The sequence below is a fragment of the Hyla sarda genome, chromosome 1, assembly GCF_029499605.1.
Source record: "Hyla sarda isolate aHylSar1 chromosome 1, aHylSar1.hap1, whole genome shotgun sequence".
Classification (NCBI taxonomy): domain Eukaryota; kingdom Metazoa; phylum Chordata; class Amphibia; order Anura; family Hylidae; genus Hyla; species Hyla sarda.
The window spans coordinates 136,338,444-136,355,973 of NC_079189.1; the positions used below are offsets into that span (position 1 = coordinate 136,338,444).

Here is a 17,530-nt window from a genome sequence, read left to right on the forward strand (position 1 = left end):
GAAAAACAAATCAACAGCAATAATAATCAGGATCAAACAAGTCAACTCGGTAATAGAGAGAGCTGTGAGGTGCAGAATCAGAATGCAATAGAAAAATAGGCAAATAATATACATAAGATACACCGGAATAGCAAACCAGAGCCAAGGACAAAGGAAATACCTTTATCGCAGGCAAAAACATAGATGCAGAGAGCAGTAAAATAAGTTCAGCTCAGGAAAATGTGGATGATATGGCCGTAAACAATTAGCCGGTCCTCCATACCTCCTGATTGGCCCAAGCATTCTCACGGTGACATGTGATGCCACAGCTGCAGCTGAATGTGGGAGAGGCTGAAGCTGCTTTGAGAGCAAAAAAGGGTCACACCTATGACATTGTAACTGTATATTTGTAAATAGTCATGTTAAGATTTTTACATAGTATGTATTTGTTTTTTAGGGTGTTCAGTTTCTAGGTGGGAGCGTGCAATATCATAACTTGCTAGAAAACAGACTGATTCCCACCGATCTGGGGCTAGGAAACAATACAATATGCATTTTTTTCATTTCCAGGACTTGAGCTTATGTACTATTAGCAAGAAATATCTATTGAAGAATTTTTATAGTACCTTAATTGTTGAAGTGTGTGCACCAGGATATTCTTTTTCTTCTAGTGTTGACCAACGCTCTATGAATTTGGAAACTCCAGGGTCATCATAGTCAACAATCTGAAATCCTGATACATTGGCTCCTCCAAACTGGATTTTTGATAAATCTCCATCTGTAAAGCCCTGTGTAAAGAAAAGGCATTGATTAGACTCTTATTCTGATAAAGCCTCTGCAGAAATGTAATTTTAATAAACTAAGAACCCTTCAAGGCATAGAAACTAATATACCATGTTCAGTTTCTCCACATAATATTGTGCTACTTTGGAAAATGGAAATGGCACATGAAAGTAATAAGAACAAAATGTTCATGAATCAAATAAATCAATGCACAGTCAGTTTAGTGTATTAGCGTATCAGTCAACTGAATGAGTATTACAGCATTAATTTCAGTTAATTTATTGATGTGGCCCCATACATTTTACTAGATGTCATGGTTTTTCATCTTTCTCTTTTTTTCTGATGAGTGTTAATATAAAAAACATAATAAACAGTTACTTTCACTGTATGGATAGAAATGGCTTGCTTTCTAGATACAGCAGTACCTAAAGTATAGCACAAATATAAAATTTTAAAGGGGTCATCCAGGAAAAAACTATATATATATATATATATATATATATATATATATATATATATATATATATATCAACTGGCTCCTGAAAGTTAAACAGATTTGTAAATTACTTCTATTAAAAAAAATCATAATCCTTTCAGTACTTATGAGCTGCTGAAGTTGAGTTGTTCTTTTCTGTCTAAGTGCTCTCTGATGACGTGTGTCTCAGGAACCGCCCAGTTTAGAAGCAAATCTCCATAGCAAACCTCTTCTACTCTGTGCAGTTCCCGAGACCAGCAGAGATGTCAGCAGAGAGCACTGTTGCCAGAAAGAAAACAACAACTCAACTTCAGCAGCTGATAATTATTGGAAGGATTACGATTTTTTAATAGAAGTCATTTACAAATCTGTCTAACTTTCTGGAGCCAGTTGTTATTAAAAAAAAAAATTTTTTCCTGGAATACCCCTTTAAGGTATAACAAATATTCAAGTATACAATAGTATGGCAGTAAATTCTGTTAGCAATTAAATGATTGCATATTTAAATCTAAACTCCAAAAAAAGAAAACAAATATATATATATATATATATATATATATATATATATATATATATATATATATTTGGTATTGCAGCATGTGGAAATATTAAAATATAAAGCTATTGATACCACGCGGTAAATGGGGGAAAAAAAGTCACATCACATCCCAGATCTAATGTAATAAAAAGCAAACAAGGAGTCCAACTGACCCCAAAATAACACCATTAGAAACTACAGGTCAAGGCGTAAAATATAAGCCATCATACAACTCTGTAGACAAAAACAGGAAAAAGTGTCAGAATGTGATGATTATTTTTTTTTTAAAGTAGTAAAACATAACAAAAATGTGTAAATTGTGTATTACTGTAATCATACAGATCTCCCCAATAGAGATAACATATCAGTTTTACTACATAGTGAACAACGTAAAAACACAATCCCTCAAAAGTTGCAAAATAGCAATTTTTTTATTTCAGCACACAACAATGGGCCTCATTTACTAAGAGTTTCGGGTTTTTACTAGTTGGAAAATGTTGTTTCAGACATGCAGGATTCCTCTCTATTCACTATTGGGAAAAGTCGGGAACATTTTCTGACCAGCTTTTTCTAGGTCGATATTTCCAGCCATTTACCCAGGATTTTCTGTGAATTCCATAGTAAATTGGTCGGGTTGTGAAACCACGCCCTCTTTTGGCCGGCCACGCCCCCTTTGTGACAGACCACTCCCCTTTTTCAGGTTTGATGGCTTTTTCAGGCGCACACTGTCGCACACTGGTGCAGACATGTCTCAGACATGTCTCAGGCAAAATAACCAGACAAAAACTGGTCGGTTTCAGCTTAGTAAATCAGGCCCAATATGTTTTTTGTTTCATGTGACATTTTATGGTAAAATCAAGGGTGTTTGTGAAAATTAAAACTGGTCCTGCAAAAACAAGCCCAAATGTAGCTCTGCATATGGCAAAATAAGAGTTAGAAGGTGAGTAGTTAGGCTGGGTTCACATATATCAGGTGTCCGACATAGTTTCTTGTGGTGTAGACCAGATGGAAACTGATGCTAGAACTGATCATATTCATTTGAATGGGACAGTTCACAATCATACAGCATCTCAATTTTGACGCCGGATGGTTGGACACATCGGAGGGCATCGGACAGGGGAACACTGCAAGCTGTCTGCTGTCTAGAAATGATGGAGACCCGATACCATACAACTGATGAACACTTGTCATCAGTTGTGGCATCAGTTGCGTTGAGATCTATCTAGGCTGAGTTCACCTGCTGGACATACCAGCCTTACTAATGTGGCACGAATGGCTTAGGGTATGTTCACACTGCGGAATTCTCGCAGAATTCACACTGCAGAATTTCAGCGGCGGACAATTCCATTAAAATGATTGTGAACTGTCCCATTCAAATGAAATTGTTCCGCACAAAGAAAGAACATGTTCATTCTTTGCACGGAATTCCGCGAGTACTGCATAGCTATCAATGGTGATGGCCCAGCTGTCCTACCGCTGAAGTATCTTTGGCAGCTGCCTGACGGAGATTCCGAAGTGTGAACATACAGGGAAGGGGTTAAAGTCATCTAGGGTAATGCCTTGCAGTAAATGATAGGTTATATATACTACTTCTGAAGTCTATATTGTACATCGATTGCATACTTTCTCTATATTTCAATTATTGTAGTAGAAACATTGGAACATAAAAAGAAAATGATTAAAAATGATTCCACTGCAACTGAACTTCAGTTAGACAAAGGGTCCAGCATTCTTGCTAATAGCATATGTGGTGTATGAGTTATAATATCATATGTGGTGTATGAGTTATAATATCAAATTGGTTTTAACTTGTCACAAATAATAAAAAACAAGGTTAACTATTTAAGTAGAAGTTAGTTGTGACACATATTGTTTACATTGAAAACTGAAAAGAAAATATGCAAACACCCTTCATTGTGGACAGGTTACAATGTTACTCCCGTGGAAAACTTTTTTTTTTTTTTATCAACTGGTGCCAGAAAGTTAAACAGATTTGTAAATCACTTCTATTAAAAAATCTTAATCCTTCCAGTACTTCCAAAAAAGAAATGCATTTCCTGTGATGTCCTGAACACAGTGCTCTCTGCTGACCTCTGCTGTCCATTTTAGGAACTGTCCAGAGGAGGAGAAAATCCCGATAGCAAACATATGCTGCTCTGGACAGTTCCTAAAATGGACAGCAGAGGTCAGCAGAGGGCACTGTGGTCATGACATCAGAGGAAATGCATTTCTTTTTTGGATTTCTCTTTAGCATACAGCCCCTAAAAAGTACTGGAAGGATTAAGATTTTTTTAATAGAATTGATTTACCAATCTGTTTAACTTTCTGGCACCAGTTGATTTAAAAAAAAAAGTTTTCCACGGGAGTACCCCTTTAAATTCTTCACCAAAATCAGCCTGATGGCTAAACTGGCAGCACCAGATTATAAGTGCCAGACTGACAGCTAATAGGAAATCAGGATAAAATAAATTACACATGGAAGTGTTATTAATATGCAAATTGTTATGTGCTTTGACTATATTATTATTATTATTATTTTGGGTTTACACATACCATTTTGGGCAGTATTTTAAGGCAAAACCAGAAATGGGTTTTAAAACAAAAAATGCTCATCTTCCCAATATAGTTATTCCTCTGTGTCAGTTTCATTCCTGGTTTTGGCTAATAGTACTGAACAAAATACTGACTAAAATGCTAAACAAAATACTGTGTGTGAACACAACCTTAATATTATTATATTATTGTAAGAAGTACATTACAGAAAGTTAGGCTGCATCTTCCAAATTATTATGCAAATTCTATTTAAGTGTCACAATGATTAAATATTTAGTTTTTCAGTTTAACTCATGGATGACATTGTGTATCAGGGCTCTTTTGATCACTGAAAACAATCTCAGACACCTGTAATAATTAGATTGCCAGGTGAGCCCAGTTTAAGGAAAAACTACTAAAGGTGGGTGTTCCACATTATTAAGCAGAGCACCATTTTCTAGCAATGTGGGGAAGAAAAAGGATCTCTCTTCTGCCGAAAAGAGTTAAATAGTTCAATGCCTTGGACGAGGTATGAAAACATTAAATATTTCTCAAAAACGTAAGCGTGATCATCACACTATTACGAGATTTGTGGCTGATTCAGAGCACAGACCGGTTTGTGCAGATAAAGGCACATTGAGGAATATTTCTGCCAGATCCATGCATAGGATCAAGAGAGCAGCTGCTAAAATACCATTACATAGCAGCGAACAGATATTTGAAGCTGCTGGTGCCTCTGGAGTCCCACAGACATCAAGGTATAGAGTTCTCCAGAGTCTAGCAACTGTGCATAAACTTTCTATTCGGCAACCACTAACCAATGCTCACAAGCAGAAATGGCTGCATTGGGCAAAAAAAATACATGAAGACTAATTTTCAAACAGCCCTGTTCACTGATGAGTGCTATACAACCCTGGATGGTCTTGATGGATGGAGTAGTGGATGGTTAGTGGACGGCCACCCTGTTCCAACAAGGCTGCGACATCAGCAAGGCGGTGGTGGAGTCATGTTTTGGGCTAGAATCATGGGAAGAGAGCTAGTCAGCCCCTTTAGGGCCCCTGAAGGTGTAAAGATGACCTCTGCAAAGTATGTGGAGTTTCTGACTGACCACTTTCTTCCCTGGTACAGAAGGAAGAACTATGCTTTCTGTAATAAAATCATCTTCATCCATTACAATGCACCATCTCATGCTATTAAGAATACTTCTGCATCAATGGCTGCTATGGGGTTAAAAGGAGAGGAAGTCATGGTGTACCTTTGGAGCATCCTCAAGCAAAAGAGTGGGAGGCAGTTTACATCAAAACAGCAGCTCTGGGAGGCTATTCTGACATCTTGCAAACAAATTCAGGCAGAAACTGTCCATAAACTCACAAGTTCAATGGATGCAAAACTTGTGAAGCTGCTATCAAATAAGGGGTGCTATGTTAAAATGTAATGTGACCTGTTAAAATGTTTAAAAAGTTAAAATTTTGTTCAAAGTTTGATTGAAATAGCTTTTGATTTCAGTAATAATGCCACAAACACAACAAATGACAATTTTCAGTTCTTTACAACTGCTAAAGTGTTTTGAAACTTATTGGGGGAGATTTATCAAAACCTGTCCAGAGGAAAAGTTGCTGAGTTGCCCATAGCAACCAATCAGATCCCTTCTTTCATTTTCCAGAGGCCTTGTTAAAAATGAAAGAAGCGATCTGATTGGTTGCTAAGGGCAACTGGGCAACTTTTCCTCTGGACAGGTTTTGATAAATCTCCCCCATTGTGCGTAATAATTTGGAGCAGTGCATTGTAAGTTTTTTGGGGGGCATTTATCATTGTGTTTTGAGCGCTTTTTAAGCATTGACTTGTCGCTATTCAAGCGCAGTGCTGCTCCTCAGGCTATTTTTTGCGCCTTCTCGATTTACACCTTTTTTTTTTTTTAAAAGAGCGTACACGCCAGATGTTAAGGGTTAGTCTTGGGCAGTTGTAATGAATTTATCAACTGCGACTGTCGCAAAAAAGTCGCAAAACCCACCATTAAGGCGCAATTCTACACCAGCCCAGACCTAGTGTAGCTTTTTGGTGTATGTGAAGAGTGAAATTTCAGAAAACATGTATCCTCCACATAATTTATGAAATGCCCTGTGACCGTTTGATAAATTTGGTCATGCAAAAAAAAAAATGCAACAAAAAAAATAGTATTAGGAGGTTTGCATAATAAAATTTGAATTGTACTCTTAATAATTGATAAACTGAGAATTATGACTGTTATTTACATCAATTATTTAGGTAAATGAGAAAAATATCATTTTTAATCAACAACAAAAATCTATCAACAAAAAGATGATTTATACACACAAAAAACACACACTTAAATATTTTTTTTCTTGTAAAACAAAAATTAAGGAGCACTTACCAGATTTGCTATGATATAATGGTATCCTTTAACATGTTTACCGATGGTAATTACCTAGGACCAAGTCACAAAATAATTCAAGTCAGTAGTTATTCTCACACAACTTTATACCATTAACTTATGGTTATGTATACACCAAAGAAATCAAAGTATATTCATCTTCTTCAAAGATTTACTGATACGTTTTTAATTCTATGTGTGTAACACCCTTAAGCATTAGTATTGTATATATTGATAGCTTCATAATATGCATCATTTTGAACATATACCTATACAAAATATGTGACAGACCTGATCCACAATGTCGTTTACTTTGTCCCTTTCGCAGTCAAGAATCACCCTTCTTTCCTTTTTTATTTCCAGATCCTGAAAGAGGGATCGGTACATCTCATCTTTCCTGTCATTATTAATGTTGCCTACATTGATTGCTGTCACTAGCCATTTCTTCTCAGCTGCAGAATCCAGCACAGCTTGCAGTGTTGATAAACCTTTAGAAAATATTGGACATAAATACAGTCAAGATCAACAGTAACCTGGGGTATAAAGAAATCCATCTTTATTAAAAGCATTATGACCATTTTTTAGACTTTCTCACAGGATTTCCCCTAAAAATGACTATTTGCGTATACAGTTTACCATACAATGTAAGGTATTATGGGCAAAAGATAAACCAAAGGCTGTTATTTCCAACCTTTATACTAAACAATGTCCCCACAATAAGAGGACCCCTAATCTCATGTATACCTTCAGAAAGCTTAAAGGGGTACTCAGCTGCTCAGCATTTGGAACAAACTGTTCCGAACGCTGCAGCCAGCGCCGGGAGCTGGTGACGTCATAACCCCGCCCCCTCATGGTGTCATGCCCCACCCCCTCAATGCAAGTCTATGGGAGGGTAGGTAAAGCCGGGCAAAGTGGGGTACTCTCCTAGTGGTTAAATAAAAATATTTTATATTTGTGATTTACACAGTACAGTGACCCCTCGACCTTTGATGGCCCCGACATATGATCATTTCAACATACGATGGCCTCTCAGAGGCCATCGCATGTTGAAGGCAGCATCAACATACGATGCTTTTGTATGTCGGGGCCATCGCATAAACGGCTATCCGTCAGCACAGACTGCTTCAGCTGCCACCGGATAGCCATTTACGGTGCTCCGTCTGGTCCGCTGCCGATCACTTACCTGTCCTCGGGGCTCTGGCGCGTCCTCTTCGGGATCCCCTGCATCATTGGCGCTCTCCATCGTCGTCATCACGTCGCTGCACATGCCGTCCCGTCATCCAATAGGAGCGGCATGCGTAACGACGTGATGGCGGCGACGGAAAACGAGGATGCCGGGGAAGCAGAGGTCTTGCCGGAGCGTCGGGGATGCGGCGAAAGCTTTGGAGGGCGACATCCAGGGCAGCGGTGACGAGCGGTGATGGTCCGGAGTGGCGGGGACAGGTGAGTATAACCTCCAATACCACTGGTCTTCAACCTGCGGACCTCCAGATGTTGCAAAACTACAACTCCCAGCATGACCGGACAGCCGTTGGCTGTCCGGGCATGCTGGTTGTTGTAGTTTTGCAACATCTGGAGGTTCGCAGGTTGTACACCATTGTCCTATACTTTACATTGCACGGATCCCTCAACATACGATGGTTTCAACAAATGATGGTCCATTTGGAACAGATTACCATCGTATGTTGAGGGACCACTGTAATTGAGTATGTTTAGGTTTATTGTGGCAGTTGATAAACTAAAGCTGAAATTCTTTGCTTATCCAGGTGACCTCTTCTTCTCCTAGCTGGGGGAGGGTGGAGAATCACATAGCTTGAAAACAGAACTGGAAGTAGCTTAAATCCAAATCCTGGAGATATGAGCTTAACTTTGCAGAATGGGCGAACAGAACATGGATTAAGCAACTAGAATCTAGGGAGAGTATTTACTCGTCACAACGTCTTGCCCAGCTAAAGAAGCAAGGTGAGGACTTCTAATTGCAAGAAATACATTAAAACTTCTTTGAGACGACCCCCAAATGACATTGAAAGTGATTTTCTATGGGGGTGGCCTTTTTAAAGAAAATAGCCACTATGCATAACACATAGTGGACTGAAAATATGTGACATGAACTCACAATAAGGGGATAATCAGGCCAGAATCCTTTCCAAGCTAAAGGACAGGTAGGGACAAAGTCCAGAAAGTGAGGGTGGGACTAGCATTCCTCTGTGCTCACTCTTCTTCTGTCAGACTGCAGCACGAAAAAAGAGAGGATGGGGGTACAGAGTAGCCTGCAGTGATTGGATGAAGAGACCCAACACAGTACAGTAGATCACGGAGGAAGCTGAGTCATGCAGAGTGAGGACACGCTCCCTCTAAAGCACAGAATGACAAACCAAGTGAGCAACAGAAAGAAGGTATTTGTGACAAAAATAGAGGTGCTAGGCACATAAATATTATATCTACATGATCAGGATTAGATACTGACTATGATTAGGTACATTTACACCATGACACAACCTGTTGTTATTCCAGCTGACTTGCTAAGATTTATATGAATCCCCCTGAACTTTATGTAATAATAATAATGACAATAATCATAAAATATAATGTATTATTATTATTGTTGTTTTATTATTGTTATTATATTTATTATAGTTAGAAAGGATACACAAAGCCAGGGCTCCTATCTGCATGGACAGGACAGGGGTCATTATATGTGAGGGGCACATGACAGGAGCATTATATGTGAGGGGCACAGCACAGAGGGCATTATATATGATGGGCGCATGATGGGGGCATTATATGTGAGAGGCGCATGATGGGGCATTATATATGAGGGGAGCATGATGGGGGCATTATATGTGAGGGGTGCATTAAGGGGGCATTATATGTGAGGGGCACATGATGGGGGCATTATGTGAGGGCACATGATGGGGGCATTATATGTGAGGGGTGCATGATGGGGACATTATATATGAGGGGCGCATGATGGGGGCATTATATATGAGGGGCGCATGATGGGGGCATTATATGTGAAGGGCGCATTATGGGGCATTATATGTGAGGGGCGCATGAGGCCCAGCCTCACCAAGCCTCTACCTCCAGTAGGTCCCAGATAATTTGAGTTTGAGACCCATGTCATAAAGGGTCACACACATACTCACAGTTTTTCCCTGCACTCCGACATGATATTAGTAGTTAAATTCAAACCTATTTATATATCCTCTGTGTATCCTCCCCTACTATATTAGGAGATGCATCAAGAAGTTTTTCAGTGACCAAGTATTATTATTTTATTAAAGAACAACCTAATTTTCATTACAATAATAAAGCATCTATTTTTTTACAAGGTGTTTAGTGTTTATTCTTAATGATTTATTTTCAGTGGGTTATATAGTAGCAGATAATTTGACAGCACTGAATAGAGATAGTGTGACCGTCATTGATGGTAGTTGTTCCACTGGAATCCAAAGTGGGTTTCTATTCTTATATTATCTGTATAAGGAGATGAGCATTTTTAAGATGTCTCGTACAAACAGCAACATAAGTAATGATTGCAGAATTATTTTTAGCTCTTTTAATTAATATACCCCATAAATGATTTACAATGTTCAATATGTTAATCAGTCTTTGTTGTCTGACTAAAAATATGTCTTGTTTATCTGTAAGTGCCATATTTTATAGTCTTAATTACATCTGAAACTGCAGTTGGTGATAAATCAATGCAGAATATATTCATGTCATGTGCTACAGCCATAGATGTCACCAGAGGGGGAACAAGTAGGTTGGGTTAGTTTAAAAAAAAGTGCACAGTTTTCATCACTTACAAAGTATTAATCATATAGATAAATCCTTAAAAGGGATGTCCCGGTGAACTATTTTGAATGTAAATGTTCTCAATGAAAATGTGTACACACCTGCCACCACCACCATTCCGTTAGTGCCCATTATACAGCACTTCCTACTTGGTCTTAAAACAAAGAAGTGCCTGCGCAACCAATCACTAGCTGCGGTGATAACCAACCTCAACCAATGACTGGCAAATCAGGTACACTCCTGTGTTAAATAAGACCAGGAACTGCTCCATAGCATGATGGGTACCATAAATACCTCTCATTTAAATCTACAGTAGTTGGTGCATAACTTATGTGCCTTAAGTCTTTTTAACCCCTTAGTGACATAACTAATTTTAGTTTTAAGGATGGGTAAAAAAATAAACCTTTTTCCAGAATTTATTTTTTATTTTTTATGTATGGTTATATGAGACGTTATCTGCAGAATAAGTGATCATTTTTGTAGAAAACATCTTGGAGTACATATATTGTACTAAATACAATTATGCAGTAGCAGGTGTAAATTGTAGTGAAAATCTATGCCAACTCCAAGCTAATGTACATTTCTTAGGCTGCCAAACAACGTGAGCCTCTTGATAAGTCCCATGTGATCTTATACTGGTAAGGGTTTACACCGGTTTTAGTAAAATGTCTCCTTTATGTGGGTCAGTACAAATGCAAATAATTAAATATGCATGTAAAATGTAAAATTCACACTTTTGCTACATAATAAAGACATTTTATAAAAATATAATTTTTTGTCACTGCATTCCAACATAACTTTTACATTTTATTATCTCATGACTATATGAGTGTTTCTTTTCTGCAGAATGAGTTCTAGTTTTTATTGTTGCTATTTTGGAGTACATAAAATACCTTTAGTTGGTGGATAGAAAAAAAAAACATTTTTTTATGGCATTCATGGCATTTCAATGACTTGTTTACATTATTGCTCAGGTTGTTATTATTGTAGTAATATATAAATATGTGTGTGTTGCGTTTTTACATTTATTTTTCTTTTTTTTATTCTAAGGGAATTCACATTATGAGCATTTTATAGCTTCTATCACACTTTGGTATACGCAGTATACAAAACACTTATTGCCTTGTCATTGTATTGTCAGATTAAATGCAGACCCCCCAAATAATATCTACAGATTTCAGACCATATCCCTTAAATAAATACATGCCCCATAAACAAATACCACATTCCCTATATAAATATTTATGAATAAATACAGATCCCAATATATAAAGTGATCTCAGAATAAGCACAGACTACAAGCAAATACAGATGTCAGATGGTATCTTCTAACAAAACATAAAAAAATAAAAATACTATATCTCAGTCCAGACCCCAAAATACAGAGCCCTGATTAAATATGAACCCAAATACATAAACCTCCAAAATAAATGCAGACTCCTAAATAAATACAGACCCCTGACATTCCCAGAACAAACTCCCTAAATTCAAACCCCCATACCAGAGTAGCTCACATTCCTCTTCTTTGTAGCTTTGCAGCTCTCGTCACTTACATCAGGACCTGCATAGATATGATGCATTCTCTCCCGGCTTAGTGTTACGTGATTGAGACAAAATCTCCACGTAAGTCTATGAGAGGGTCACGTGACACGGAAAGTGGTAAAAGACAGGGAAATGAGCTTCTCTTGGCTCGTTCTCCTGATCGGCCAAGGTCTGAACACTCAGACCCCGCCGATCAAAACTTTTGACATGTCGCTAAGTTTTGCATAATGACAGGTACTCTTTAACACCTAATGGACGCAGGGTTTACACCCTGCATCTATTCCCCCTCTATGACACATGCTCATGAGCTGATAAAAATAAACATAAACATATGTGGTATCGCTGTGTGGAAAATGTCAAAACTATAAAAATATAATGTTAATTTAACTGCAAGGTCAATGGTTTATACGTATAAAAAAATACCAAATACCAGATTTGCATATTTTTTGGTCACTTCGTATACCATAAAAAATGTAAAAAAGTGATCAAAAAGTCCCATCAAAGCAAAAATGGTACCGATAAAAACTACAGATCACAGCACAAAAAATTAGCCCTCGTGCATCCCCGTATATAGAAAAATAAAAAAGTAATAGGGATCAGAATGGACAATTTTAAACATACAAATTTTAATACAAAAAGTTGTAATTTTTTAAAATAAGTAAAACAAAATAAAACCTATATAATTGGGGTATCATTGGAATTAAATGGACCTACAGAATAAAGATAAAATGTTTCATTTTTACCAAAAAGTGCTCTGCGTAGAAAAGAAAGTCCCTAAAAGTTACAAAGTGGCAGTTTTTTTTTTTTTATTTCGACTCACAAATAATTTTTTGGGTTTTGCTGTAGATTTTGTAGTGAAATGAGTAATATCATTACAAAATACAATTGGTGGTGCAAAAAATCAAGCCCTCATATGGGTCTTTATGTGGAAAATTGAAAGTATTATGATTTTTGGAAGATGAGAAGGAAAAAACAAAAGTGCAAAAATTAAAAATCCCAATGGGTTAACATTTCCATTCTTTCACTCTTTCTCTTCTGTTATGCTGCCCATTACCATCCCTCTACCCCTTTTAGCATAGCCATCTGCAATTAGCCACCCCAAGCACTTCCCCTCCAATGTCTGGAGGTAAATAAGGCCTGGCAGTAGTACAGCAGGACCCAATAGAAATCGATGTAGTCTTTGTGTGCATGAGCTCTTTATATCTATAGTGACTAGAGCTAGTATTTAAAACACAGGTCACTTCTATACGTTCACACTTTGTCCCTTGAGTCTGTAATTTGTACACGCTGTAGATATTGCATGTCAGGTGCAGATGAATTCACACTCAATTGACCTCAATGTGATAAAAACTAGGGAATTCCTCTTTATAGTACATATATGAACATACAGACCTAAAAACACTAGTGTGAATGTGCCTTAAGCACGTAATACCTGGCTTTTAGATGTGGCATGAAATAGCTCTTGCTTAAATGATCATCTATCATCAGGGTTGGTTTTAGACTTAATGTGACCCTGGGCAAAATTAAAAGTGGGGCCCCAAAAGCTGAACAAGTCAGTCACATTTCATAAATTCAGGCTGTAGCATGCCAAGAGTGTTGCAAGTTTATTAACCCTATAAGGACACAGGGCATACCTGTATGCCCTGCGCCCATTCCCCTGCTATGACGCAGGCTCATGGGCTTACCCTGCATCATAGCCAGGTGGTCCTGGTGGCTATCAGCCGCCAGGACCCATGTCTAATGCTGTACATCACCGATCACGGTGATGCCCAGCATTAACCCCTTAGACGTGGCGATCAAAGTTGATCACCGTGTCTAACGTGAAAGTAAAACCATTTCCAGCAGCTCAGTCAAGCTGTTTGGGACCGCGGCGGTGAAATCGTCTGGATCAGCAGAGCGATAACACTGATCTATGGTATGGCATAGCATTGAACAGTGTATGCAATCAGAAAATTGCATGGAATAGTCCACTATGGGGACAAAAAAATGGTGGAAAGAATAGGAAAAAAAAACAGTTAATAAATATGATTTAACCCCTTCCCTAATAAAAGTTTGAATCACCCCCCTTTTCCCACAAAAATGTAAACAAAAATAAACATAAACATATGTGGTATTGCTCCGTGCGTAAATGTCCAAACTAAAAAAACATAATGTTAATCAAACCGCACGGTCAATGGCATATACGTAAAAAAATTTAAAAAATTGCATATTTTTGGTCATTTTGTATACCCTAAAACATTTATAAAAAGCGATCAAAAAGTCCCATCAAAATAAAAATGATACCCATAAAAACTACAGACCACGGCACAAAAAAATGAGCTCTCATCCATCCCCATATGCGGAAAAATAAAAAGGTTATAGGGGTCAGAAGATGCCAATTTTAAACCTACCAATTTTGGTGCATGTAGTTGTATTTTGTTTTTTATTAGTATAATAAAATAAAACCTACATAAATTGGGTATTCTTGTAACTGTATGTTCCTACAGAATAAATATGTGTCACTTTTGTTGTAAAGTGCTCTGCGTAGAAACAGAAGCTGCTAAAAACTTCAAAATGGTGCTTTTTTCCCAGAAATATTTTTTTGGGGGTTTCATTATAGATTTGGTGGTGAAATGACTGATGTAATTGCAAAGTAAAATTGGTAGCGCATAAAACAAGCCCTCGTATGGGTCTGTAGGTAGAAAACTGAAAGCTTTATGGTTTTTAGAAGGTGAGGAGGAAAAAACAAATGTGCAAAAATGGAAAAAGGCTGAGTCCTGAAAGGGTTAAAAGATCAGGAGCACAAGCCACAAGCATATATCCCAGTAGACACACAATATTTGCTAGACACACACAATACCACTATATTGTTACTAAATAAAAACCCAGATACATAGACCAATATTCTCACATACAGTAACATATAGTGGTAGATACCAGCTATATGGTGGCACCCTGCAGACGGAATGAGGCTGGGTTCACATACATCAGGCGTGCACTGGAGGGAAACCAATGCTTGAACTGATCCTGTTCATTTTAATGGGACAGTTCACAATCATTCAGCGTCTACACCCCCTGAAATACTCTACTGTGCGTGTGTGTGTATATATCATAGGAAAGGAAAAAAATATATATAACTCTAGGCATGCTGGTACTTGTAGTATTCCAACAGCTGGAGGCACCCTGGTTGCGAAACATTGATATATACACACACATGCATAAATCAGTTTTTCACAATCAGGATGCCGCAGCTATTGCAAAACTACAAATCCCAGCACGCTCGAACAGCCTATACAGCTGGAGGCACCCTGGTTGGGAAACACTGATAACGATATATATATATATATATATATATATATATATATATATATATATATCAAATGTTAGCGCCATGAGATTTTCCCACCGCTGCGATAATTGCTGCACTAGGGTTGGGCCTTAGGTAGGCCTAGTGACAGATAGTGATAGTCTGTCTCTTATCATCAACATAATGTTCATCTCCCAAAACATTCTACTTTCAAAGTGCCTCAATAAATTTCATAATGTTAGAGAAACTGCAAAAACTTCACCTTCAAACAAAAGAGATTAAAAAAAAATCCTTAGACTCCCATATTTTTTGGCAATTTTTTTCATCTTATGATATAACATACACTGCTCGAAAAACTAAAGGGAACACTAAGATAACACATCCTAGATCTGAATGAATGAACTAATCGTTTGAAATACTTTTGTCTTTACAGAATCACACAAAAATTATCAATGGAAAAAAAATGTATCAACCCATTGAGGTCTGGATATGGAGTCACACTGAAAATCAAAGTGGAAAACCGCACTACAGGCTGATCCAACTTTGATGTAATGTCCTTAAAACAAGTAAAAAGTGAGGCTCAGTTGTGTGTGTGGTCTTCACGTGCCCGTATGACCTCCCTACAATGCCTGGGCATGCTCCTGATGAGGTGGTGGATGGTATTCTGAGGGATGTCCTCCCAGACCTGGACTAAAGCATTCGCCAACTCTTGGAAAGTCTGTGGTGCAATGTGGCGTTGGTAGATGGAATGAGACATGATGTCCCAGATGTGCTCAATTGGATTCAGGTCTGGGGAACGGGTGGGCCAGTCCATGGCATCAATGCCTTTCTCTTGCAGGAACTGCTGACACTCCAGACACATGAGGACAAGCATTGTCTTGGATTAGGAGGAACCCAGGGCCAACCACACCAGCATATGGAGTCTGAGGATCTTATCTCGGTACCTAATGGCATTCAGGCTACCTCTGACAAGCACATGGAGGGCTGTGCGACCCCCCCAAATAAATGCCACCCCACACCATTACTGACCCACCGCCAAACCGGTCATGCTGGAGGATTTTGCAGGCAGCAGAACGTTGTCCATGACGTCTCCAGTCTCTGTCGCGTCTGTCACATGTGCTCAGTGTGAACCTGCTTTCATCTGTGAAGAGCACAAGGCGCCATTGGCGAATTTGCCAATCTTTTTGTTCTCTGGCAAATGCCAAACATTCTGCACGATGTTTAGCTGTAAACACAACCCCCACCTGTGGACGTCGGGCCCTCATACCACCCTCATGGAGTCTGTTTCTGACCGTTTGAGTGGACACATGCACATTTATGGCCTGCTGGAGGTCATTTTGCAGGGCTCTAGCAGTGCTCCTCCTGCTCCTCCTTACACAAAGACGGAGGTAGCGGTCCTGCTGCTGGGTTGTTGCCCTCCTACGGCCTCCTCCATGGCTCCTGATGTACTGGTGTGTCTCCTGGTAATGCCTCCATGCTCTAGACACTACACTAACTGACGTTTTACACATAAATGTTCAGAATACCAGGGTCCTGGGCCAGAGATCGTGGGGGGTTCCAGCGGCTGGACCCCCCCATCTCCCAACCCCCCCCCCCATGATCAGACATTTTATATCCTATCCTTTGAATAGAGAATAAGATTTCTAGGTAGCGGGGTACCCCTTAAAGCATTTTTATACCTTTTGTATTTCCTTTTGTTGCAATTAAAACTCCAACTTAAACATATTTTTTTCTTATATTAACTGAGGTATTACAGATACCCTATTATAATTTTAATGTTTAACTCTGTTTATATGTCTTAAAACTTGCAGCAGTAAGGCTACATTCACACTACAGATTGTCTGCTGTCAGTTGCAGACATGCACCATCATCATTCATAGCAAAGCAATCTGCGTAGAATTGTATAGAGAGAATGAACATTTCCGAATTTTCCGCAGCAGAGTGCATGGTGCAGCAGAATCCCATTAGGCTCCTTTCACCATATACTGTTGCTCCGTTACAAAGACCCGTTACAATGTCCCATTTAGAAAACCCTCAGAAACGGCCATTAAAAAATCCCATTCAAGTCTATGGGATTTTTTGATGATCCGTTCTCACCCATTATGACGTTATTTCTGACGGGAGAGAAGTTTGTGCATGTGACGTTTTTTCTCCCATCACAAATAACGTCCGTAGAACGGATAATCAAAAAATCCTGTAGACTTG

General features: G+C 38.6%; 1 protein-coding gene across 3 annotated transcripts in view; it reads right to left on the reverse strand.

Moving 5' to 3' along the window:
* The window catches only part of GRIA2 (glutamate ionotropic receptor AMPA type subunit 2), a 200,740-nt gene that overhangs the window by 93,139 nt on the left and 90,071 nt on the right, over nt 1-17,530 (reverse strand). For all 3 annotated transcript variants that reach the window (XR_008889564.1, XM_056561936.1, XM_056561929.1), the window contains exons 4-6: nt 6,991-7,187; nt 6,700-6,753; nt 606-767 (exon numbers count right to left, since the gene is read on the reverse strand). Coding sequence is in view for 2 of the 3 variants with exons in the window: in XM_056561936.1 (XP_056417911.1) it covers nt 606-767; nt 6,700-6,753; nt 6,991-7,187 (413 nt within the window). In the remaining variant the exon portion in view is untranslated. The remainder of the gene's footprint in view (nt 1-605; nt 768-6,699; nt 6,754-6,990; nt 7,188-17,530) is intronic.